The following is a 26784-nucleotide window of genomic DNA, read 5'->3' on the forward strand; positions in this document are numbered from 1 at the left end:
GTGGTAATGACAGCAACCACTCAGAATAGGATAGATTAGCTGTGGCAACAGACAACTCTAAGAATTTCAACATCTGGACCAAAAAAAAGGCTTATTTTTCACATTACACATGGAAGGTATTGTTCTTCACCACAGCCAATGTGACCAGGCGGACTTAGCCCAGGTTTGTCCTGCACTCAGGGGCTGGAGAAGACCCTTGTGATGATCTCCTCAGTCCAGGAGCAGAAGACCACCAGGCATGATCACCTGGCCAGATCGAGCCACATGTGTACACCTGAGATCAAAGGCATGATATAATCACAGCATGTGCCAAGAGAGGAATGTCACATGGCACCTAACCGTGGTATACACCTCCCTGGAGCAATGACCATTTGCTTCTGTGCTGCTTTGACTCCAGCACATCCATCCACCAAAATTTTAGCCTTAGCTAGGATGTACCATAGTGCAACTCAAGGTTGCAGTTACCTATGAATCAAGAATAGGGTGTTTCAAAATAAAGATTCTAATTAAGCAGAGTTTGCGCTTCACTTAAGTGTTCAACATTGCTGGAGAAAGATCTCAACTAAGAAAACTAAAGGTCCTCTAACTGTGTTATTTCACACCTGTGTTGCAGTCAAAGTGACCTGATAGTACTATTACATTTGTCCTACAGTAATGCTCAACTTCCTGGAAATTAATATCCCACATATTTTCATCTCTCCTGGAAAGACCCCTGTCTCTTTCTAAATTCTCACTGTTACCTCGTCATATTTAATGATGAAAAGGGAACCATCAGATGAAAGAGCTGTAACTTCACGCCTTGTGTCCTATTTATTGCATTTATCTTCCATATCTTTTCCTTCCTGATAACAATAGAGAAAACACCTTTTCTCTTACCAAATTCTTCTTCTTCTTCTTCTTCTTCTTCTTCTTCTTCTTTTTTTTACTTTGTTAAAGATCTCAGCTCCTTTGGCCTCTTCAAATTCTGCCTAATTTTATTATTTCTTTTCTATTTGTACTGTTTCTAGTTCTATTGTATCATTTGTTTTAGTATGTATGACTGCTGTAATATTTCCCACTTAAAATGAAACACAGCAAGACAGAAACCTCCTGGGAACTGACATCTGCCTTAATCACTACCTCATTCTTCTGCTCCCAGTTATCATATTCAGCAAGTGATATGTACACAAGCTCTTATCACCTCCTCCTCTACTTTTCTTCTTGTTGATGACTTATAAAGTTATTTCATGCCAGACAATGAAATCTGAACTCTTGAATCCTATATCCAATTATTCTTTCCATATTTAATAAAAACATTTGCCAGTCTCTAATCCTACCTTGTCTCAAATTATTCAAATTATTCTCACATCAGAAAAACCCATCACGACCCTCCCAATGTGATCTTTAATCCATAATTGAGGTACCACTGTTTTTCTCTGGATTATAGCAGCAGGCTTCACAGCTTTCGGCCGTGCCACCACAAGAAAGGCTGTGGAACTCACTTCAGGTAGACTGAATCACACGCTTCCGATTGCACTCAGAATGAAACTAATTCCTTACAACAGCTTTCAGGCACAGCACAACTTTTCCCTCATTGGCCCTCCAGATTCATCTCTTGCATTCTCTTCTTGCTAACCACCTCTGCCCAGTGGATCTATTTTTCCCAGCCTCAATTTCCTTCCAAACATTATCCACAGTCTCATTCTCTGACCAACTTACCCCCTCCACTCTGCATGTCTAGATTTGTCATGTTTCAGGTCACACTTTTAAATGTCATTTCCTCATAGAGACCTCACAGGTACTTTTTTAAAATCTAAAAATCTCTCCAAACATTATTTCCTATTTTTAGCACCTTGTGAATTTCCCTCAGCATATTACAGTTCACAATTACTTTATCTCTTGTCCTATTTTCTTTGTAATTAGTTGAGTGTTATATTTATGTTGCATTCCAGGAGTGTGCTGTACTTCTTTTACACTTACTTTTTAGTGAACATCTGTAGAATGAATAAATGGCCAGAGAGCAGACAGACGGTGAAGGATTGAATAACACAGTATTTACTATTTCTGGTTGTTTTGTTTTGTTTTGGCGAGGAGGGGTGTTACCAGGGACTGAACTCATGACAAGTGCCACTGAGCTAAATCCTTAGCAATACAGTATATTTCTGACATAAGATTTTTTCTTTGGTATTAGCCTATATATAATTCTCTGTCCAATTATACTACAGTACATTAAATCATTCGATGAGTAAGTTTCAATTCAGCAAATTTCAAATGCCTAAAACCGACAGACAGTAACACTTTTTGTACAAGTCACTATAATTTCATACTCTGGGATAAACTTCAGAACTCACAGGCTTTTATTGATGCATTGAGCAATGTATCATGAAGTTAAAAAAAGGGAAAGAAGTACAGCTACTAGAGTCGTTTCATTTATGTGTATATAGAAAAGAATTCTTTAAAATTCTCCAAGAAGCACAACCAACAAGTGCCTAAAGAGTTTTCTTTTTCATAATATAATTGGTATTTTCTGATGTGGTAGAAGATCTAATTCATACAAAAACCCATGCCTTGCCTTCATAATAGAAAAACAACAGAAATTGCACAAACCACACTTTTAAGAGCATCCAGGAGATACTAAAGCAGTGAGGGGAGATAAACCAAATTTCTAGAAAGTAGAGATCTTTTCTGAAGAAAGCCAAAACTTTCAACCAGGTTTAATTCTTTGCTATATCCTCCCTCCTTGGAAGATTAAAGTTTGCCAAAAATTGAGGCTGTTTCTCATTTAGAAGTTTTCTGGGACTGACAGAGAAGCTACTGTTGATTGCTAAGGGATCCAGAGAAACATACAGGGAATTTGCAAGGCTTTTAAAAATCTTGCTGATTATTATACCTATGTAGGAAGTGGAGGAATTAGGCTAAAGACTTCTAAAATACAGAAGTATAATTTTTCCCATCTTCACTAGTCTTGTGGAAACAGATGCCCATGGGAAGAAGAGTCCAATTTTAAGTACCAGCTGGTCTTCCCCTTAAGATATCTGATAGATTTTTTTTTTTTTTGGCAGAAATCTGGACCACTGAACTGTATCTGAATGCTACCGCAGAATTTTCACTGACACATCAAAGATTTAAACACTTAAACTTAGATCCCAAAACTTTAGCATGTGGTTCCAAATAAAATTAAGAGGCTTCTGCTTATCTTAAGGGAATTCACGTGTTTAAGCTGGCATGGTTCAGCTCTGTAACAATCATCTGAGTTCTAGGGACAAGACTCTGACAAATGTTTTGAGCCTGGCACCATGAAGGACAGGCAAAGATCTAGCTCCAAAGGGCTGTGGGATTAAAACTATATTCAAAGTGGAATTAGTATTCCACAGTGCAATTAGTATTACTAGTAACCTCCCTATTGAGACAATGATTTTATTGTATTTATTTATTTTGTGTGTGTGTGTGTGTGTGTGTGTGTGTGTGTGTGTGTGTGTACCAGGGATCAAACTCACAACCAGCACTTGCCAGGCAAGCACTTGTGCTGCTGAGCTAAATTCCCAGCCCATATTGAGACATTAATAAGAACTCTTTCATGATTATGTAGAATTTAAAACTCCTTATCTAGTCTCTCTATGTTTTCTCTGGCATATTCTTTTTTTTATTTTTGAGACACAGTCTCTCTTGCTGCAAAGTGCAAGCTGGCCTTGAACTCACTATGCAACCCACGCTGGCTTTGAACTCTGTAATTCTCCTGCCTCAGCCTCCCAAGGGCTGAGAATATAGACATGTCCCACCATGCTACAGTTCTAAATGTATGATTTTAAATACAATTTGCGGAACAGGTATCTCCTGTCTCACAGGCTTATTCATTCACACTTAAGTGGTGGGTGTGTGAAAATTTAAACCATATATTTGTTCTCTACCTGAGACCTTAGCACTAGTTTCTGTGTCCACCAAAGAAACAGGATGACTTGCATGCTGGTAACTGTTTGCTATAAAGAAAAACTATTCACAATTATTCTTCTCTTTCTTTTAAATAATCTTGGATGATAAAAGTATATTATCCTTTTTAGGCAATGCACTGAACATTGTGCCATGTGGCATTGGACACAAAAAATGTGACATGTGAGGAGTCGTGCGATGATACAGATGGATTATGAGGAAAACTAAAGCAAACATTCTCCTGTTCTTTTTTACTCCATTTCTATCTGTCTCCGATCTCTTTGTCTCTTAAGCCAAGAATTGAACTGCTTGACATCTCTTACTAGAAATCTTTTAATGCGAAGATGAATTATCACTTCAGAGTGTGCATTTGTTTGTTGAATGAAGGCTTGCAAAATAAAAACAGAATCTTTAGGGAACAACCTCTTAACAGAGAACATGTGCTCTCTCTTCTAACTAATCTGTATGATGTGGTATTTTTAGTCTTTCTGAGTCCCTTCTCACTCTTCTCCCTGGAAAGAAAAGAGATTTGATCTACCCATGAATTTGAGAGAAACCACTGGTGCCCCTGGTTCCATCCCTTTTGATTTAAGACCTGTTCCTTGAAGAGAAAACTCTTTGCCAGTTCTAAACAGCCTATTTTTCAGGGTGGGTGGGTGTGTGTGTGTGTGTGTGTGTGTGTGTGTGTGTGTGTGTGTGTGTGTGTATCTGTCTGTCTGACTGTCTGTGTGTTGTAAGGGAGGCTGCCCTTGTCTAAGTGACCAGTGATTAAAAGCTTCTATTTAGTTTGAGAGAAAATAACCTTATTAGCCACAATGTTCTGTCACTTTCTCAAAGTAACTGGATAAGCAGTAAAAATTTCCATTCTTCTTCTTATTTTTTTTTATCCTTTGCCTTTTTCTCAACGGGGTCTAAAATGGTTTTTACCTTATTGGGTCTACAGTTCAAAAGAAAACATCTCAGAGTATTAGATGAAACATTTATAGAAAAATATAGAATTTCCCTCTTCATTCTTATATTCTCAATAATATTTAACCGTGTGCATGTGTTTCTCATCTTTTTAAAAATATTTGGATCATAATGTAGAACAGAGTCAATGACTGTTTGTTGATGGAATTCCATTTCAAACTTTCTCTATTTCTATATATTTACTAAAATGTATTGCATCTACGTGTGTATGTGTATGTATATTATAACCTATATGTGAAAGAGATGGCAAACATAGATCTATTTATATTAAATGAGTCCCTACAGGACACTATAAATTATTAATTATAATTTAATGAGTTTTATGACTACAGAGGAGTAAGAAAACAAATTCCCTCAAGTGTCAAGTATTGAAATGATAAATTCTACTGGAGGAGAAAATGCAGTCTCCAAAGTGAGGCAGGATTTGTGAGTCTCGAATGCTCCGTGCCGCAAGCACTGCCTCGCCTCTGCCTCGCCTTGCTAGTCAGACAAGCCCAGGCAGCTTAGGAAAGGGAAGCACCAGGAGCAGGACCCAGCAGGGACTGGATCCTCGGCACCTCCAGGCAACTCTGGAGAGCGCAGATGATGAGGCAGGTGCTTGAGGTCAACGCCTCTGAGTGCACAGCTTGACCCTCTATTTCCCTCAACATGGAAAAGAAAGATCACAGTTCTTAGGCCAGCACTAGATAAGCATGTGTGAACATAGACACGCACGTGCATGTGAATGTAGGTGAATGTAAACTCACTTCACGCGTCCAACGCTGACAGCATCTGTACCTCTCCTGCCCCCTCCGCATGTCCTTCTCACTTCTTTCTTCTGTATCTATGGACCTAATTTACCTTCATTTCTCCAAATGCACAGCCAGGTTACAATATGTGAGGTTCTAACATTTTATTTTTAATAATTTTTATTTGTTTGTTTGTTTGGTCGATTGAGGCAGGGTTTCACTGTGCAGTTTAGGCTGACTTTGAGTTCATTTTGTAGCCCAGGCTAGTCTCAAACTAGCAATGATCCTCCTGCCTCAGCCTCTCGAATGCTGGGATTAGGAACCCGGCTCTGAGATGATTCTTTTAACCTCAGGTTTTTGGTACACACAGATATTTATCATTCCTAGTTACACAGGCCTTTGTTGTTTGCAAAAGGTGAGTGAAGACTGCACTTCAATTCTCTAAGTAGCAAACTCATCTATGAGTGAGAGAACAGTTTTTCCTGAGGACAAAAAGCCACAAATGCTGCAGCCACACAAGAGTCTAAGGTTGATGATCTCAAATTCAACACTTGGGAGGCTGCATAGCCCCAGAAATACTTTGGAACAGCAGTGCCTGGAGCACAGCTCTCCATTTGACGTCACTTATGTAGATGTCTCCCTGCAGACCTCAGTTTCCCTGCATGCAAATCGAGGCAAAAATGCCCTCCTTGGGAGTTTTTAAAGTCAGATCATAAAAGTGCCCACACGTGCCTCATACTTTGAGTTGAATTAGGTACAAAATACCGCAAACGTTTCATTTAATAAAACTTATTACAAGAGAAACATTGCCACGATCCTCCCTCAGAATCCTCCCCTCACTTCAAACATGCTTCTCTCTTCTTTCCAGTCCCTTTCAGAAGCAGCTCTGCGTGTGCTCTTTCGTGTCTTCAGCTGTGCTGCTGTGGGCACTTGTATGTCTGGTCAGTTTAAAGCATCATCTTTCATGGTTATTTTCACTTTGAGGAAGCCCTAGAAGTCCCAGGGTACCAGATTTGCAGAATGAGGACACTCTGCCATGTTTCGTATTTACCAAAAACTGCTGTAAATGTTTTATCCAGCAGAGGCAATCAAAGCAAATTACGAATGTTTGGATCAAAAAATTATCACACTAAAAGTCACACTGCCGTCAGCCCTCTCGCTTCAAATACTCCCCCTTGCTTCAAATATACTCTCCCTATCTTCACCTTATCTTTCAATCACTCTGTATATGCTTTGTATTTTGTATGATCACAAACCTGAGTTCCGTAACCAAGTCAACAAAGGCAAATATACATTGGCCGTTAATCGACTAATAATTTCTACAGGATTCACATTCTGAGATTTCATTCTTATACTTCACAGACTGTATCTGTCCCCACTATTCTGTGCTCAAAGAATGTGAATTCATTTAATAGTTCTGGACAAAACTTGGAATTTAGAAAATGAATGTGTTCTGCAAAAACTGACGTCATTCATTCTTAACAAATTTGTAAGGCTTTTTTTCAAATTTTTAAAGATTAACTCATTGTTTATTTAATTTATCTCCATGACTAAGAATTGAATATAGAATACTTAGGTTAGACAAATATAATGTCTAAAATCAGGGGAAAATAAAATCCATTAAAATCAGACTCATAAGCAAGCCTTGCATATATGCAATTTTGAAATATAAAGTTTGGAGTTATTGACAGACATTGATAAAGACTTACATTGCATATTCTTATGCTGTATATTATAAAATTAAATTATGTATCTTTTCCCTATGTATATAAATATTTATATCTATAACCTAGATATGTATGTGTATACATATATATATCTTATTGCCAAATGAGTACCTTTAAAATATCTGAAAATCAAATGCTAACGCCTTTATATACCAATTCAGTAAGGGAGCCTATGATTATTTTGCCATGATATATATTTACATATTTAAATATAATATTTACATTTGTATCAACATGATTTCCATATATATATATATATATATATATATATATATATATAAATACTTCACACAACTAAAGCTATGTATGTTCAATTACTGATACTATATATATGTGTTTGTATGTGAACAGAATGACAGAAATTAGACTGTGTAGTTTACTCAATTCAATTTTGGTTTGGCATATAAACATACAGAACTGGATTTGGTTTTTAATTTTATAACACGTGCCTTAGTTTTCCTGTAGTAATTTCCTTAACTGACAAGGCTTTATACTGGTACTTTTAACGCACAACCAAGAATATTCTTCAGGATTTTAAAAAATATATATATTTTTGCAAATAGCAATGTTAGAAAAAAGCACATATACAACATAAAAGGTCTTGAATAAACTTCATTGTTGCTAGTGTCCACCTTTGGGGACTCGTATTATATTTTGTTTTACACCTCACATTGTTTATGCCCTCTCCAGTTGAGGTCCTGATGATCGTTAATCTAACATCTTTTCCAATAATGACAATGACTTGTAAAATACCACACAAAATGAAATTTTGCTCAGAATATTCACATATTACACTCTATGAATAATTCAATTATGTGAAGGCAAAAAGGAACAATTTTTGGAAAGTACAGCCAAGTAGTCTTTTGTAATTAAGTTTCTCTGGTGCAACAGTCTCTTTTTCACATCTTCATCTCAAATTACACTATGAAGCTTGATAATGAAGTCATGCAGCTTTATCATTTTCCAACTACCAGTCACTGAAGAAAATTTTTAGATGTATAGTACTGTGTAATATATTTTATATAGTGTTTAATACTGACTTGAACCAATGATGGTAAGTAGTCTACTTCTTACCGATAAAGCCAACAGATGTTGCTCAGGCCTTTCCCCCAATGGACAAGAAATTGCTTCATCTAAATAGCAGGATCTGGAAAAACTAAAGACTGAGGGGCAAAACAATTCAGCTCTGGTTTTAAAAATTAACTTTTCTTCCACATCTCTTTTTCCTTAGGCATTTTTCTTTTTCAGCAAATTCACTGATGTTATAGCACTGCAGAAAGTTCAATTCCCACCCAGGAATCATTAGCAAAAACTAAACGGAGCGAGTATGAAAGCTGGCTTTGCACCTACTGAATGCTGTAAGTGTCTGTACTCATTGGATATGCATCTGGCAAAGCTTGGCTGTTCCCAGAAGGCCACTCCGTGAAGACTGAGAGAGCAGCGTCGGCTGGTGGCGCCTGCAGGTCACAAAGAACAGAGAGAAACACTGTAGCAAGATACTGATGGTATGGCTTCCTTGAAAGCAGGCTAGACATGTCATTTGAACAATGGCTTTGAAGTTAATAATACACAACATACTAACCATTGTTAATTTCCCATTATCTTGCTTAGAAATTCCGTATCATTGGATTTTGTCTTTTTTCTCTTTAAAATAAAAAAATGGGTGTATGCATTTGTCTTTGTTTTAGAATATGCACATAAAGTTGTTTCAATTATTTTCACAACACCTATGAATCATCCTGAGAAATCTCTGCATTAATATTTTCTGGTTCTGCTCATTGGCTCCATTTATGAAGCATTTTATTAAAATTATTTCACTAACTGCTTATTAGACAGAGATATTGAAGGATATAGGAAGAAAGCATGATTTCATAAGCAAATACAGCTTGCTGTTCCTGGGTTGTGATCATCAGGTAGACTGGGGAAAAACTGCACTGTACCTGTGGCATTCAGGGGGCACTGATTGAATGCAAGGTCGCCCGCAGGGGTTCTTTTCCACACCATAGACATCAGATAATCCTCGGGGCATATTTCATAAGGTGCTGCAATTTAAAACAGAGCGACTTGAATGTCAGCAAAGTTTATTTAAAAAAAAAAGTACTGGCAATCACAATCCTCAAATGCATCTCTCTAAACACAGAGCTCTTTCATTTTCTTCAAAGTACAGTGTTCACTGAAATGTGAGAGATGTACTCATAAATTAAAACCCACAAAGTTTCACTGCTCTATCTACAAAATCATCAGTTTTTTAAAATTATGTAGGCTTTTTTAAAAAAAGCCATTGGTATATGTACTGAATACTGGGGCACATAAAAAAATACTGCTGGACAGAAAATATCAAATAAATACCAACAGAGTCACAATGGGTCACCTTGGTACCCCACAAGAAGAAAAAAACAGATAAACTAAATAAAATATCTACAGAGTGTTCTACCCTACTTCAATGGACTACACATTCTTCTCTGTAGCACAAGCAGCTTTCTCCAAAATGCCAGTACAACGCAACAGAGTCTATAGGAAATAATGCAAGCAGTCCGAAGAGGGAAAATTCCTGCAGTCAATGACACATTAGAAAAACAGACAAAGCTCAAATAACTTAATGATAAAACTCAAGATACTGAAAAAAAAACCACGACAATCCAAACCCAAATTTAGTTGAAGAAGGGAAATTATAAAAAACAGAGTAGGGATTAATAAAATTAAGACTAAAAAAAAAATGAAAAGAATTTGAATCAAAGAGCTAATTTTTTGAAAGAACAAAATAGATAAGCCAAACTTATCAAAAGAAATAAAAGACTGACAGTAATGTAACTGGAAAAAATATGAAATTATAATGAACACTACCACAATGCAGAAAACAGTAACTATGATAAAAAGCTGTACTACAGTATATAAGAAAATCTTGAAGAAATGGACAGATTCCTAGACACATACAAATTACCCATACTGAACTAGGAAGACATAAAGCTTCTGAACTGCTTAATAACAAGCAGTGAAATTGCAGTGATTTTAAAAAGATTAAAAGCTACCAACTAAGAAAAGCCCAAGACTTGATGGATTCACTGCTGAATTCTTCAAGACCTTTAGGGAAGCTAAACTATCATTACTCCTCAAATACAGAAAATAGTCCTAAAATGAATTTGGAACCAGAAGAGACCTAGACTAGCCAAGGCAATCCTGGGCAAAGGCAAGGCAGAAGGCATCACAATCCCCAACTTGACATTATACTACAAAGCTACTGTGATAAAAACAGCATGGTACTGGCAAAAACAAATGAATAAGCAAATCAACCAGATTAACTATAAATGGAAGATATTAGAAGATACAGGAACAACTCCAAACACACTCAGCAACCTTATCTTTCACAAAGGGGCCAAACACTTTCACTAGAAGAAAGATAGCCTCTTTAATAAATGGTGCTGGAAAAATTAGCTTTCCACATGTGGAAGATTAAACTTAGACCTGTATCCCTCACCATGCTCTAAACTAAAATTGTAATGGATCAGTGATCTATATGTTAAGGCACAAACAGTTAATCTGCTGATGACAGAATACATACAATTCTTGGAGACATACGTGTAGGCAGACTTTATAGACAAAACCCTAATGGCACAGGAAATATTACAAATAATATCTGAGATTTCATCTTATCAATGCTTTTGCACAGCCAAATAAAGCACCAACCGAATGAAGACACACACACAGAGTGGGGAAAATTTGTCAGTAAATCTCAGACAAAGGACTAATATCTAGACTATACAAAGAACTCAGATGCCCAAATTCCAAGAGTCAATCCAAATATGGGCTTCAGAAATGGATAGACATTTCTCAAACAAAGAAGTATGAATAGCAAATAAATAAATGAAAACATGTTCAGCATCACTGGTCATTTGAGAGAAGTAAATAGAAACAACACTGAGATTGCATCATATGCTACAAAGAATGGCTATTATCAAGAAATCAACCAATAACAAATGCTGGAGAGACTGTGGGGAAAAAGGAATCCTTTTCAACTGTTGGTGCAAACATTGTTGTGTGCAAACATTGTTGAAATCAGTATGGAGACTTCTCAAAAACCTATGACTAGAAATTTCATTCAACCCAGCTGTTTCCCTTTTTAGTATCTCCTTGAAAGAATTAAAAGAATCATGCCAGAGTAAGATATGCAGAGCTACATTTATATTAGCATAATTTGTAATAGCTAAATCTTGGAAATAGTTCAAATGCCTATCAACTGATAAACAGATAAAGTTTTTTTAAAAATATAATAGAGTACTACTTTGTCACAAACAAGGGTAAACTTCATGGAAATGTTTAGGCAAATGGACATACATGAGATCATACTTTTGAGTGAAATAAATCAGACACATTTTAAATACAGCATTGTTTCTCTGCTGTGAGAAACTGAAATAAGGACCAAAATTTGTAATAGCTACTGGAAAGTAGGAAAAAGTGTTTAAACGGGAAGGGGAATAGTGAAGGGAGAGAGGGAAAGGATTAAGGGAAAAGGAAAAAAAAGGAGACAATAGAAGAAAAAATGGAAACAAAGCTTTTGTGAATAAGATGTGTGAGATGGGTTGAAGGAGCAAAGGGGAGTGGGGAAAAGGAATTAAGGTACTATGTACAGGTACAAATTTCTAATAGTGAATGTCACTATTATGCGTATCGAAAGTGTACCAATAAAATTAACTTTTTTGTCTTTTTCCTTTTTATTGGTACCAGGGATCGAACTCATGACTGCCTGCTTGCAAGGCAGGCGCTTATGCCGCCGAGCTGAATCCCCAGCCCTAAAATTAATTTAAAAAAAAAAAAACAAAGCAGTTTTTAGTCAAAGAAATATCAACAAAAATATTTTCAAAATTTCTAATATTTTAGATTGTTACACAATGAAGTGATTTCCAAAAATGTAAATATCATATTAAAATTATTAGTGAGTGTTAAGAATAAACAAAGATCAAAAATGTTTTTGTTTCTTCAATCAACAGCAATGATATATAAAAATGGACTGATGATCTCCATCTTATTCTTTGAAGCATCAATTTACGTGAAAAGGAATTTTAAGAGCAATAAACATATTACAGGAATCTTACAGTGAAAAGCCCAAGAACCATGAAATGATAAGACTCATATCCACATTGCATTGAAACTGCCATTTCTCCCAGATGAAGGAAGGTCACTGTCTTCTCTAGATGCATCAACTAGTACGCTTTCCCCACAGCTTTACCAGTGAGGTGTCTGAATCTTATCACTGCATCACCTCTCACTACAGACTTCTTGTGGTTATCTTCCAGACAAAAGCTGCTCAAAACTAAATGAAAGAATAAACGAATGAGCATATGATTATATGAATACTTTGATAAATGAGGCCCTAATAATACTAAGCTGGGCTGGGGATGTCACACAACTGTAGAGGGTTTTTCTATCATATCTGAGGCTCAGTTCACATAAATGCCAAGGAAAGGGAAGTAGCAAAAATGGGCAAAGGCTAAAAATGTTAGAGCTGCAACAAGAATGCAGTGCGCAGACATCTGACTCCAACCTCCACCTGTGCATTACAAATCTGTGCGTGTGTCTTTGGGTCATGTGTCTTTCTTGGGTTTTAGACTGGCAATGCCAAGTGCTTGGTGGTATTTTTGCCTTGACTGTTCTGAATAACTCAGTCGTGCCATGGACATGTCAGCTCTCACCATTTGCCCCCAGGCTAATGTTGATTTCTTAACTCTGCCGGTGATGTCCGAAATGGGTGCCCATAAATAAAAACAGCAGATCCATCTAGCACAGGCAGCCACTGGAGGCATCTAATGGAAAGATGGATCTGATCTGAGCTTTAATTTTAAGAAGATTGCTCTGCCTTCTATGGGCAGAACAGATGGGCAAGCCCACCAAGGAGGCTCATGCAGAGTGGCGATGGTGATGCTTGGCAGCAGGACTAGGTGAAGGCTAAGGGAGACAGGTAGGCACTGGGTACTTTTAGGAGGTGGCCCACATGTCATGAGGGATGAAGGAGACAAAGAGGCCAAGGCCAATGTCTGTTCTCTAAGCTGAAGAGCTGGGTATCCAGTGATGCTATTTCTCTTTAAACCTATGTTTATGCTTGAAAATAGAGTGAGCTCCAAAATGAAGTTTAATCCTATCACTTGCTGTTTAAATCCCTTCCATGGTTTCCTGTCCTGGGCAAGATAAAGAAAACACAGTTGGATGAAAAGAGTTTTCCGGTGAATTTTGTCCTCCAACGGCCCACGTAACTCACTATGCACCAGCCAACACAGAGCAGTCATTCCTGAACATTCTACACTAAGGTGTGCTGCTCTCCCTCCATTAATGCCTTGCCTTCTACTTAAGAGGCTATCTTTAGGTTGGGGATATAGCTCAGTGGCACAGTCCCTGCCTAGCAAGTGCAAGGTCCTGAGTTTGATTTCTGGTACCAAAAAGAAAAAACAAAAACAAACAAGCAAGCAAACAAACAACCCCCCCCCCAAAAAAAAACTCTCTCCAACTCCTATTTATCTTGAAACAAAACTTAAATGAGGACTTAATGCCCAAGTTACTGAATATACAAAAATACAGAGCTGCTTAAAATGGATCCAAAATACTTAGTTGTATGTATAAACTTTCACAATTCTCAAATGTAGCTTTCTAAGGAACTAAACATGTTTTACTTATTTTTAGTCTGCTGTAATGTAATGAACTACCACGGTTTTCAGCATTTAGGTACTCAAAATGTCTTTTTACTCATTGCTGAGACAAAACACCTGATGTCCAAAGTTGGGAAAGGAATGGTTTATTTCTTACAGTTTTTGGAGGTTTCAGTCCATATTCAGTTGGCTCCAAGACAGGGTGGCATGGCGGGGCCACAGTTCATGGCTAATGCAAACAGTAAAGGCAGAAACGGGCAAGACAGAGCAAGACACACCTTCTTCCTGCTGTTACATTACATCCTGGCTCCACCCCTAGGCCAGTGTAGCAATCACATCCCCAATCCAAGCTCTAGACAATAAAACAATCACAAATGCATAATGCAGATGCTGAGGTCTGGGGGCTGCTGACATAAACCAAACATTAAATAAATCACTTTTACTAAGCAAACAAAGTAAGAGACCAGCGCTGTCTGTTAGACATGGTTGCAGTGATGGAAATACCCCCTGCTTCGATGGTCTAATATGGCACACACTGGGCAAATATGGCTATTGCATTCCAGAAATGGGTTAGTGCGGCTGAGGATTGAATTTAAAATTTCATTGGATTACAATTAATGTGTATTTAAATATAAATCACCACCATTTTGGACAGTACTATAACAAATAATTGTGTCAAAATTGTCACAGAATGTTTATTTTAAAGAGATTAGAATGGGTGCTACAAAATACACCATGAATAGTTTATCACATAATTGAATTCTATACAAAATTACTAAGTTCTTCTTAGTAGCAACATAGCAGTAGCTTATAACACTATTACATCTAGTTACTCTTCTTTCTGTTCCATCTCGACATCCCAATAGCTTTCACTCTCTCTCGTAATCTTTTCACGTAGATGCAATCTCTTGTCTGAACTGTCTTTTCTGTTTTCAATGCTTTCAAGATTCTCATCTTCCTGCTCCATTGGTGACGCTTGAGTTGTACTCCACAGAACTTGTCTCTGTAGCTTCTAGTCTTTCCTGATTCTATCGGGAGAGACCAATGAAATACTAGCTAGCACAGTGCGTGCCTTCATTTCCCCCTTGGAGTGGGGTCTTGAACAGCTCTTCACCTCAAGGGCTGTTCTGCATGGGGCTGTCCTGCTCCTCGCCCCGCCTCCCTGCTCCCCCCAGCCCGTCAAAATGGCTGCTCCTGGTATGTGCTGACTACTAGACAGCACACTGGGCCAGCAAGGTGACTTGCCTGGTACACGCTGATCACTAGATGGCACTACTGGGCCAGCAGAGTGACTGCTCCTGGTACACGCTGACCACTTCATGGTACCACTGGGCCAGCAGGGTGAAACCTTCACTAGGCCAACAGCTGAAACTGAGGAGGTCTGAGAGCAAGGTCCGCAATAGTAGTAACTATCTGCTGGAAATATGGGTCCATGCATAATTTTTCTTAAAGGCATCTTATTGGAGGTAAAATAAATATCTTCTTTTCATGTAAGAATGATATTAAATGGGCTTTAAGAAGTCCTTCAACCAGGCTCTCTTTATGTCCCACGCTGTCTTCTAGGCAGGCGTTCACCTCAGAGTTCACACTCTCATCTTTGTGCCCAGGTACCTTCTCAGAAATCTGCACAGCGCATATTTGCACCTCCTTTAAAGTTCAATCTCATATTCTCAGTGAGTCCCTGAACTGCTCTTCAAACACTTCCTTCCCTGATTTTTCTGTCTCAGAGCATCTGGCTGTCACCTTGTGTCTACGTATACTTTTTTCTAGTTTGCTCATTTGTTTGCCTCCTCTGGCTAGAAGATCTAGTCTTCAATTATGTCAGTTCTGAAGCTAACAGAGAAAATGAAGATGATCCCACACAATGCAGAGGACAGTTGCATGTGTGTGCGTGTGTATGTGTGTATGCATGTATTTGTGTGTGTCTGTATGTGTTGTACAAAAATGGTCTGGCAGTCACTCCACTTAGAGGAACAAAGACAGAATAGCTTCTACAGTTACACTAAAAATCAGTCAAAAGAGGTAGGATATCAGGTTGGATCAGAATAGGTGATGGAGGGCTCTGTAAGACTTAGTAAGATGCTCTGGGGCCCTGTTTAGGACTGTGTCATGTGCCCTACATGCACCCTAATTCTGTGTGAGGCACAGTTTGGGTGAATAGTAGCTCTCCTCAGTCAACCATGATACTCAGCAGTATTCAATAATCAACTCACTTAATAGCTATATCATCTCCCTACAATCAGAAAAAGCGAAGCAAAGAAAAATCAACACATTTTAAAACCCAGGAAAGTCAATAGATTATATTCTGCCCTATTGTAAATGCATGAAGACTTTGATTTAGTGTGTTTTTATTTTTTAGATTAGTTGTTTATTTACTTATTTACTTATTGGCAGTACCACGATTGAAAGTAGCATTTTCACACTGAGTTATACTTCCCAGTTGTTCTCTATGCTTTATTTTGAGACTGAATCTCTCTTGGTTGCTTTGGCTGGTCTTGAACTTGTGCTTTTTTCTGCCTCAGCCTTTCCAGAGTGCTAGAATTGCAACTGGGTTGCCTGGCTTCTGCATACTTCTTGGAGACAGAAACCCAACATACAAGTGATAGAAAAGAAAGGTGACAGGGAACTCAAAGATGAAAAGTTGCAAATTGACCCAAGATTCTTTTTAGTATTAAAGTCAAGTCCCACAGCTGTTTTTAAATATTTCATCAAAAGTGACTTAACATCCTTTGAAGATTCTCACTTAAAAATATTTAAGAAAATGGGCCAATTAATGCTCATATCACGAAACAGCCTGCATATTAAAATTGCAAGTTTTTTTCATCTTAAATTTCAGATGTCCCTAATACTAAGAACCTTTGTGTGTTCCTCTTAGTGTCACTTATGTAATTTGTTTGCTCAACAAATATTTCCTGAGGTCCCAGTATATCCCACTGGCTAAACAGTATATATCAGCACATTGAAGGTCTCTCCAGTTGCAGGATGGTCAGGGGACAGTCGTGAGGAAAACTTCATTTCAGTAGAATGCCAACCGTGATCTGCAGAGCTCTGGATGCTCTATGAGGACATCTTGGAGAGCTTGTCAGCAAAGGGTTTCTAGAAGGGACATCTGAACTGAGGTGAAATGATAAATGGTGGTTTACTAAGGAAGGAGGGAAAAGTGTTCCTCGAGAATCACTTTGGGAAGGACAAGGGGCCAAGAAAAGAAGTTCCATCCAAGAAGTGGGGATGTTTCAGATGGGACAGAAGGGAAAGCTGGGGCTGCACAAAGGCGAGTATCTGCAGGGGCAGGAGGGGTGACACATGTGGTAACCCAGGAGGCTGAATTTATTTTAAAAACAAGGGAACGATGCTACGTTTTAAACGCTGTGTTTGCCATTTGGAGAAAGTGCGAGCGAAGGCAAAGCTAGCATAATCTAAATGACATGACAAGTGCAGGAGAAAGCCCAGGAAATGAGCGACAGGACGTGGCGGGGAGATTTGACATCTGTTTAAGAAGTAAGATGGGCTCGCTCCCCCATATGACAGAGGTGGGGACGTCAGAGGTGAGGAAGACTGAGAAACAACACACAGGACTCAGGTTTCCAGGAAGAATGGCCAGCGTGCTGGTCCCAAGCTGAGCTACTAGATGTGAGAAGACAAGGCTTGCCAGAAGACATGCTGACAATGGTTTTGCCTTTGAGATCTGAGCACATCTAGGTTCTGTGGGAAACAAGGAAAACAACAACAAAAAATGCTCCAAAACCTCACAGCTCAGGAGAGAAATAGAAACTACAGAGATCTGTATGAAGTTATTTTTCATGCTCCCTATGTATATACTGGAAATTAGAAAATACGTAATTAACTCTGGTCATGTGCTCAAAATAAAAGTATATTATGCACGAATATGAAGGCGACTTGTATTTTTATGCTGTAGCAAAATAGAATACTAGCTCTGTTCATCAGCTGAAAGATCTTATTGTTTGCTATTACTAGTGCAAAGACATAAAAACTCATTTGTGACATGTAACTGTCCCTGAAGTCACAAGCATGTAGTTAGTGTGCTCCCTTAAAACAAGGTAACAATTATCTAGTGAAGAGCTGTTAATCTATTCAAACTGATTTTCCATCTCTTAAAAATAGCTGAAATTATACAGGACTGAAATCAATGCAATGTGAAAAATTAGTTTTTACCTCATATGCTACAATTTCAGCATTAAAGAGAAACTGATTCTAAAGTGGAGAACTGGATTTTTAAAAAGTACTTAAAAAAAAGTACTACTCATGACCCTGCATTTGAAATTTTATTTGCTGGCAAATTGGAAATTGTTATGCCTTTTGAATTCCCTATGCTGGGGACACAGAGATATTTGAGATAAACCTACTACCTGTGCTCACAGGACTTATAGCTCTCAAATACTTAAGAGGTAGAACTTGCCCGTCCTGCAAAGGTCTGGGGAAAATGAATGTACAAAAGTATATTTCATCCTAGTAGTCCTTATATATAAAATGTTGTTTTCTGCCTTAAGTTGTACTAAAGTGCAGTTATTTCAGTGATATACATTTTCTAAGTGCACATCTTTAGTTCATCAATTCTTGTAACAGCCCTATGGAATGAACACAGTTATTATCTTCATATTAAGCAGCAGAAAATCAAAGTAGAGAGATGCAGGTAGTGCAGCCTAAGGTCCCTCAGTGAGGAGGTGGTAGGTCTACTGTCAACAACTAAGCCAGCTTCAGGGAAGTTTACATTACAGTATTTTAAATTGAATAAAGGAGAAAAGAAGGCTCATGACTGCTGCTGTGTCCTGTCTGCCCTGACACGGACTGTTTTGCTTCTGCCATGCTGCCCTGCTTTCGAGCCAGCTCACTATGGATTTAAACATCCACAAACAGTGAGCTCAAAGAAATCTTTCATCCTTTAACTTTTGGGTGTTGAGAACTGTGTCCTAGCAACGAGAAAGACAAATTCTCAGTTACTATGTACGAATTTTAGTTACACTAAGTTTGACAATAAAATGCACTCGATATTTTGTGGAAATTTTTTACCTGTCTTTTCATATTATTTTAGGAACAGATAAGGATCACTCTTCCTTAGCCTTGCTAGTTATAGAACAATAGAAAATGGTAACTTTGAGGCTTGAGACTGGAGGTCACAAGCCACAAAAGCTCTGTCATTTCAGCTGCATTAAAGCCTCAGGGACACGTGGACCAGTCTCAGCATGACAGGCAACTGGGAAAAGCTATGAGGAGCTCTGGCCTAAAAGAATAAGGTGGACTCAGGTTGACAAAACTGACCAACTGTTACAGAAGCTTCCATATTTGTCTTCCTCCAGTATCTCAGTTGTTCATTTCTAAAGGAAGAAATATCATACTACAAATTGTAAGTACAAAATAAAAACTGTATATGTGATAAAAATGTTGATCTAATAAATAATTTCATCTAATTAACAGAATTTTCAAAGGATAAAAGAAAATCATATAATATAAGGCATTAACATCATAGCCTTGAAACATTTGTATTTACATGCTTTTACACAAATGTCTTTATTATTTCCTTCAAAGTATTTATGATAAGAAATAAAAATATTTAAAAGATCAGGTACTTACTATTATTGTCAGCTAGGCTTATCACAGAGTAGAAAATATGAAAGTTTGAAAATACATTGCTCATTTGCAATGAGTTAGAATTCTAGCTAACTGATATATAATCATATGTACTAGTAATAGGTAACAATGAGAGCACAAGTCAAGAATATCAGAGTTCCCACATGAAGGAACTTATAAGACTCTGAGGAGAAGAATCTTTAATGGATGGGCTCTTAAGATGCTATTAGGTCAAAAGACAGAGATGGGATAGGGCAGGGACCCTGAGGAAGTCCAAATGGATAACAGCACAAGCAGTAGCATTAATAGACAATGTGCACCCTGTGGTCAGGAAATAGAGACCAAATCTTGCTTGCTTTTATTATATATATATTATCAGTAATACATATTTAGAAACATTGAAGAGAAATAATATTATAAAGCTAACAGAGCTTAGATGGGATACTAAAATCTCAACAGTCCTGGTATCAAATTGGTGAGTAATAAGAAACCATGTCATTTTGTGGTATAAGTGAGTCACATGACCAAAGCATGAACAGAAGACAATAAACAGACAAACCTGTTCAAAAGAGATTAGAAGATGTGACTAGAAGATAATCATATAATTAAGAGATAAAATGTTCATGAACTGTCATTTAATGATCCTACTTAGCTACAGTATTTTATCATTACATTCTTGAAATTCCTTGTACTATGCGTTACTTCTGTTTTATAGATGAGGACCTTGAGCTCAAACTTGAACTCTTTTGGACTCATTACTCTAAGCTGTTCATGCTGCATTGCTCTCCTAGTGGTTGCAGGGAGAAGAAACAGTGGGGCCACTGAGGAAGGAAACTTGGTGAATTGTAATCTACCAGCAGAAAAAGACCCTGAGAACCAAAAACCTCCTAAATGAAGGAGGGCATTTGGTGACCAGAAAAATCCCACTCTGAGTTGATAACCATGTAGGAAAGGTTTACGAGTCATTAGTGAGAGTAGGCATACAGGTACGGATTTGTGCGAGTTTCTCAAAGAGGTGATGGAAAGAGACAGGGCACTTAGGAGCACAGTCCTGGGCAGAATCCTAATGTCATGCCCATTTCAGGACATAAAGGGATGGCAAATAAATGGGAGTGAGAAATGTCAAGAGTGTATATTTTGGTCTTAGAAGGGCACTGGACCCCAAAAGGAGTTATATGAATTAACTTCAAAAATTTTTAAAAAATAACTTAAATGTCCTTAATATTAACATAATTAAGTGGTTCCCAAAATATGTTTCTTATTATGAAACCAACTGGAATTGGAAGAAATAAAAGAAACAGTATTAAGTGCTTCTTTACCTTCCTTTCAACTTGAAAATGATGGACACATTACCAAACACGTCTAAATTGGACAAGATAGGGTAAAACGAGGTTACACTGTGTTATTTTTTTAAGTCCCTACCATGGAAAAAGCTGAGACAGTTTTCTCAAATTCTCATTTGATGAGCAATCTGATAAGACAAATTATGACAATAATTATCTCCATAGCAACACGTTTGAATAAAGAACATGCTGTGCTATTTGGTATATACGCTGCTGCTTTTAGATGTCAGTGTTTGCTCCTAAATTCTGCCCATAAAAGTCAGGAATTTTGCTGCAGAATTGGGTTAGATAATAAAACTCATGCAAGGGTGGGGATTGGTCATTATTTAAAATATTTAGTAAGCCACATGTGGCCTCTCTCACCTACAAAATACGTTCGAGTTCTGATTTATTTCTCTGCATTTTGAAATACAACTATGGTTACTTGGTAAGAACAAACAGAACATATAGGAAGTAAGAAGTCAATGCGTAGTGCCACCTACTGTCAACACTGAACTCTGATTTTAGATGAACAACTGGTGTGAACAGTGTGATGTAATTTGCAATGTCCAAAACTACGCAGTGCAAATGCTTAACTTTAAAGCACTCACCTGACAGTAACATGATTCTTTGAGATTCATATCATCTAGTTGAGGAAAATAATAGCAATTCCACTGGAAAAAGAACTTTAATCATTCTATGTGAGTGAACTGCTCAGTGATAAAGAAGGTAAATCGGTGCCTGCTTGTGCTCAAATACTTTGAAGGAGAGCAGCAGTTATCTCCTTACATAAGAAAAATGCACATTTTATACCGACTATATTGGAGTTCTAACAATGATTGCCTTTCAACTTTAAATGCAGGGATGCACACAGTGTAAATGTGTCTAATTTATCAAATTTATTACATTTGTCTCTACCAAAGACAAAATAGCTCTACTGGAGTGATTAATTCACCACTCCAATAATGCAGACCTGAGGTGCACATGAGCCAATATGGGTTAAAACCTCACTCTCTTCTCTGACACCACTGTCCCCCAAATGTCCCCTGCTTGCCTAAGTTTATAGGAGGGACCATGTTTTCACTATCAACAGATTGCAGAAACAATTCCTTGTGGTTTGTGAAAAGTATAAATAAAATAAAGTTTGCTAACTTGTGGAGGAAATATCTCAAGTCTCTCCACTGGAGCAGAGGTAGAGGGCTGTACTCTGTTTTTTGTTAATGTTACTGCATTATTATTGCTATTACTGCCATTATTTTGCTATAAGAGACAACTATAAGCCAAGAAATGGTTTGTGAATGGGGTGCTACCATGATGTGGAGGCTAAGAGGAAGACAAGTTCTTAGCCCGGAGCTATATCCACTGAGTCCGAATCACCGGGTCCTGGCTCAGGCATTTATTTCAAGAAGCTCTGAGAATGATACCTAGGTACACACTGCTTGTAACAATGAGAGGAGATATTCTAAAAAGATACACAAATTAAGCAATGTTAGTGATTCTTCTGAGTGAAGCTAAGCTAAAAATATATATATATATATATATATATATATATATATATATATAAGTTACTCACAAATGAACTTTAGGTATCCAGAGAAGAAGAAACTGTATTAGTAAACAACCTTACAGAGACAAGGGAACAACCACTTACAGACTGGAAGACTGAGGGGTGTGGTATGGGTACTCACCCTTAATATGTCACTGTACTATTCTTATGGTTAATACACTGTGTCAACTGGAGAAGTTTAGGAATTTAAGAAACTCAGCAGAGAGCCAGGATCTTTACTATGTAAATATCCTCAGCCTGTGCAAGAGGAAGGCACAAAGGTGGTGTGATTGCTACACAGGCCCTGGATTGGAGGTAGCCTGCTTATAATGTAAAGGCAAAGAAGAGACTGGTTTTCCCTTCTTTTTCTCTGGCTGCTGCCTTGAAGCGTTGCCCTGGTGCTATGCAGCCCTGCGTGGAGGCAGATGATTATGGACTGAAACCTCCACAAACTCTGAGATAAATAAACTTTTCCTTTCTTCATTTTGGGTGCCAGGTATTTTGTTCTAACCATGAGAGAAAGGTAACCATGACAACTACACTCTGCCAAATTCAATACAAGCATATTACAATGTTTAAGATATGTGTTACATTACCAGCACAACTGCTACCTTCCTTTGGTATAAATATTTACACAAAAACATCCCAGTAATTACTACATATTTGATATAAAAGTTTCTTGGAAACACTCAACCTGCAGTCTTTTTAGATATTAAAAAATCTGATTCCAAAAAACGACTTTTATTTACAAATTAAGTACCATATTGAGCTGCAAACTTTAAATCCTAACTAAATAATTAATGACTAAAATAATGAACCTTCAATCCCCAGGACTGCAAACCAATCTGAACCAAACTAAAACAAACTGAACCAAAAACAAAGTAAGACAGCCCTCCCTCTAGAAATATCAAGGAGGTCCCCAAGAAGCCAAAAGTCAACTTAGATGAGCACAGCAATAACATTTGCTCTCTGAATAATATTAATTTGGCAAATATTGGTAAAAAGAAGCTTAAAATATAGCTGAGTCATAAAACCAGGAAGAGCACCATTCTGCCATTTTAACCCTCTAACCTTCAAAGTTTGAAATGACATCGAGATAAATGAAGTCATTACTTGGTGAGTTTGATCAGTTTAAAAATTGGAACACATAATTATTTTCCCTGTAGGTATTTTATTTCCCAACAGAATTTTTCCTGAATAAATCCTTCATCTGTGCAATTCTTTTATAAAAACAAAGAATACTGTTTTAATATTTTTATATTATCCATTTTCCCATAAAGGACAATCCTAATTTTGATGGGCAAATCTTGTTATTTTCCACTTTGAGTAGACATAAGAAGAGCCTTTATTAAGTCTTGATGATTACTAATTATTTTTCATTACTTGTGCAAAGTATATGTATTTGTTCTTTTTGACAACAGGAGGTCTCTTGACAAATTTGATTCATTTGTTTGTATTCAAATCAAGTGAAGCAGAAAGATAAATAATTGCTGTATGAAGAAATCTGACAAAACATTAAAAATGAACAGGGCTAAAAATAATGTGAAAAATTCATTTTCTAAAAGAAACATTTGTTGGGGCTTTGTTATTGACAAAGAGAAAAATACCTCAGTAAATGTTAAGGAATATTGAAAGTTGTTACAATTTAAAGTGGTTATAATTAGAAACAGTACACAAGTAATTCAAGAAGAAATGATGTAGGGTGAGACTCAGTGTACCCATCAATTCCACTGTGTAAAACTCAGTTATTTATAAATGCTGCTGCTTTATAAAATAATATGACTGCATATAAAAATATAATAAATAAATACAAACAAGCTATTTATTTTGATAAAAAATTTACACTCTATTGAAGTAGAAGCATTTTGAAAAAAATTAAGTCATTAGAGACTTTGGTGGATGATGCAATTTATATTACATTAGAATTACACTAAGATATGATAAACTGGAGATATATGCATATATGTATATTTTTATGTGTGTGTATATATATATATATATATATATATATAGTAGTTGCCTTTATATAAGCAATAGCTCACAAAATATTAAACTCACTCAAGATTTAATTTTAACTATGAAATTACATACTTGTAAACAATTTGTTTCTTTTCAAACCATATTATTGACAAACATAAAATGAAAAGGTTGATAATATTGAAAAATACATGGTGTTATATAAAAAGTGTCTTGAGATTTAATTGACAATTTTTAAACCTGCCTTAAATCATGAAAATCGGCAAATAAACTTAGCAAATAAGGTATAGTAGCTTTTTTTATAAACAGCTTTGTAAAATGTTTTCCAAACAGCAGGTGGCAATCTTTGTAAATCTGACTGCAGCAGAGCTATCCCAACTCCATATTAGTGAATGAAAGACAGTTCTTAAAAGACAAGTTAAGAGACTCAGTATGCTAATGCTAAGACTAGTTTAGATAACTTCACATCCTAAAAGGGTCTTGTTTAATCATGCTGCCTTGTTCCAGTGAAATTTCTCCCCGGGCAAAATGAGCATTTCTGTTTATGCTTCTTCTTACTTAGGCAGCACAGGAAGAATTCCACAGAGCTAATCTGCGTAGGTATCCTTATCCAATATTGCTTGCTGTTCACCTCTTATCACTCTGAATTCATGTGGCCTGAAGAGGTAGCAAGACAATTCTAGATCTTAAATTCAAGCTAGTTATTGGTACTCTTAAAGTCTTATTTCTGCTAGTGTGATTAATTTGGAGCTGTGGAAAATGATTAGAATTTTAATTACATGGAAATACCAAGTTTTGACTTTGCCTCTCTCTTACAATACACTGGATTCTAAATTGATGCTGTCATGTTAGAGACAGAAATGCATTGCTTTCAGAGCTGAAGAGCATCCCAATAAGCTACAGCTAGCATCATCTACTCTCTCCACCACCTCCCTAGCCAGAGCAGGCAGGCAGCTCACACAGACAGGTGAGTACCTGGACAGCTGGGTTCTCTGACATCAGCCCTCCCTTGCTGTCTGACTATCATCACCTTTTCAGTAAGTCTGCAACAGTTTCCCCTCATGTCATCTTAAAATTGTGGTTTTTACTGCCTATGATCTCAGTGTGTCAATATTTAATGGGATGTACATATTATTTGAAAAAGTTCTTCTAAATGATCTTCAGAAGTACTATAATCTGCTCCATAGTCTGCACAATTCTGACCCCATATTCTTTCCTATACTTACATATAAAAATTTTAATATAGCAGCACTTTAACTCTTTCACTAGTAACAAAGATTATGTTTTCATTGTAAAATGTGTCCCTCATAGCAATTTCCCTGTATAGTGGAAACTGTAGCAAGGACAAGTTAATGAAGATATCCAAGGTCATCAGGAAGACATTAATTTACAATAGTACTTAAAAGAGTCTGAATTTCAACATCATACCTTTGTTTTTTTAGCTATCTAACACATTTTTATATTTTTCATATATACCGTGTAAGGCAATTAGTGTTGTATTCTCAATAAGCAAATGTTTTGTAAAATAATAGGAAAAAATAACCTAATTTAAAGCAAGCCCAGTCTTAGCTGAGCTTCTGAGCTCAGACTCTTCTGAGCTGTCCTTTTGCAACAAGTAACTTAAGTCTTATGCAACTATTTCACCACAAATCATGAGAGGAAATCCCATGAATTCTAGAAAGCTAAATGATGTCCAGTTATCACCAGCAGTCCTTTCACTGAGGACTCCTTCCCTTACTAATGATATCTTGAATCCTATTTATTCGGGTCACAAGCATTTACATGGGGATAATTTCCGCTCACACGTACCAGGGCACCGCTGCTCACTGCACCTTCTGACTTCCTCGCCTGTCCCTTCGCACTGCTGCCCGGTGATCGCCGCCCCCTGACAGGTCCTCATCCGCCTTTCCCAGCCGCCGTCACAGGACTTGGAACATCCGCTCCAGTGGCCCCATGGATTCCACTGCCCATTGGCTGAAAGAAACGTGTCCTCATCAGTGGTACCTGTCCACGGCACACTTTCTACTGCAGTCTGAGAGCTCTACCTTTCTTTACTGTTCCTCAGTTAACCTTTAGAAATAAACACTACTCAAACATTGGACTTACTGGTCAGATGCAGGGCAGAGTGATGAGTAGGTGCTTATATACCTGTGCCTGAGTCTTCAAATACACATCACTGAATCTTACCTGTAAAAAGTGCAAGTTCTGTGCTAAATGTCATGAATTTAACTGTGCATTCTTTCTGTCTTCTGAATTCTCTTTATTACTATGATATAGAGCAGAATAATCAACTATGTTCATACAAAATACATGGTGTGATCAAAGTCTCCAGTAAGACATCACCACCAGCCCTTCTCAGAATCCTCTCTCCTGCTTCCACATACCTAT

General features: G+C 37.3%; 1 protein-coding gene across 7 annotated transcripts in view; it reads right to left on the reverse strand.

The window, feature by feature from the left end:
• Positions 1-26784, reverse strand: part of Adgrb3 (adhesion G protein-coupled receptor B3) — a 720698-nt gene that overhangs the window by 384374 nt on the left and 309540 nt on the right. For all 7 annotated transcript variants that reach the window (XM_063227050.1, XM_063227046.1, XM_063227047.1 and 4 more), the window contains 3 exons: positions 26206-26370; positions 9271-9372; positions 8681-8787 (listed from right to left, as the gene is read on the reverse strand). In XM_063227050.1, coding sequence (XP_063083120.1) covers positions 8681-8787; positions 9271-9372; positions 26206-26370 — 374 coding nt within the window. The remainder of the gene's footprint in view (positions 1-8680; positions 8788-9270; positions 9373-26205; positions 26371-26784) is intronic.

This window comes from Cavia porcellus, unplaced genomic scaffold, assembly GCF_034190915.1.
Source record: "Cavia porcellus strain 051 isolate PalLab524CR breed Dunkin Hartley unplaced genomic scaffold, mCavPor4.1 scaffold_16, whole genome shotgun sequence".
NCBI classification, from domain to species: domain Eukaryota; kingdom Metazoa; phylum Chordata; class Mammalia; order Rodentia; family Caviidae; genus Cavia; species Cavia porcellus.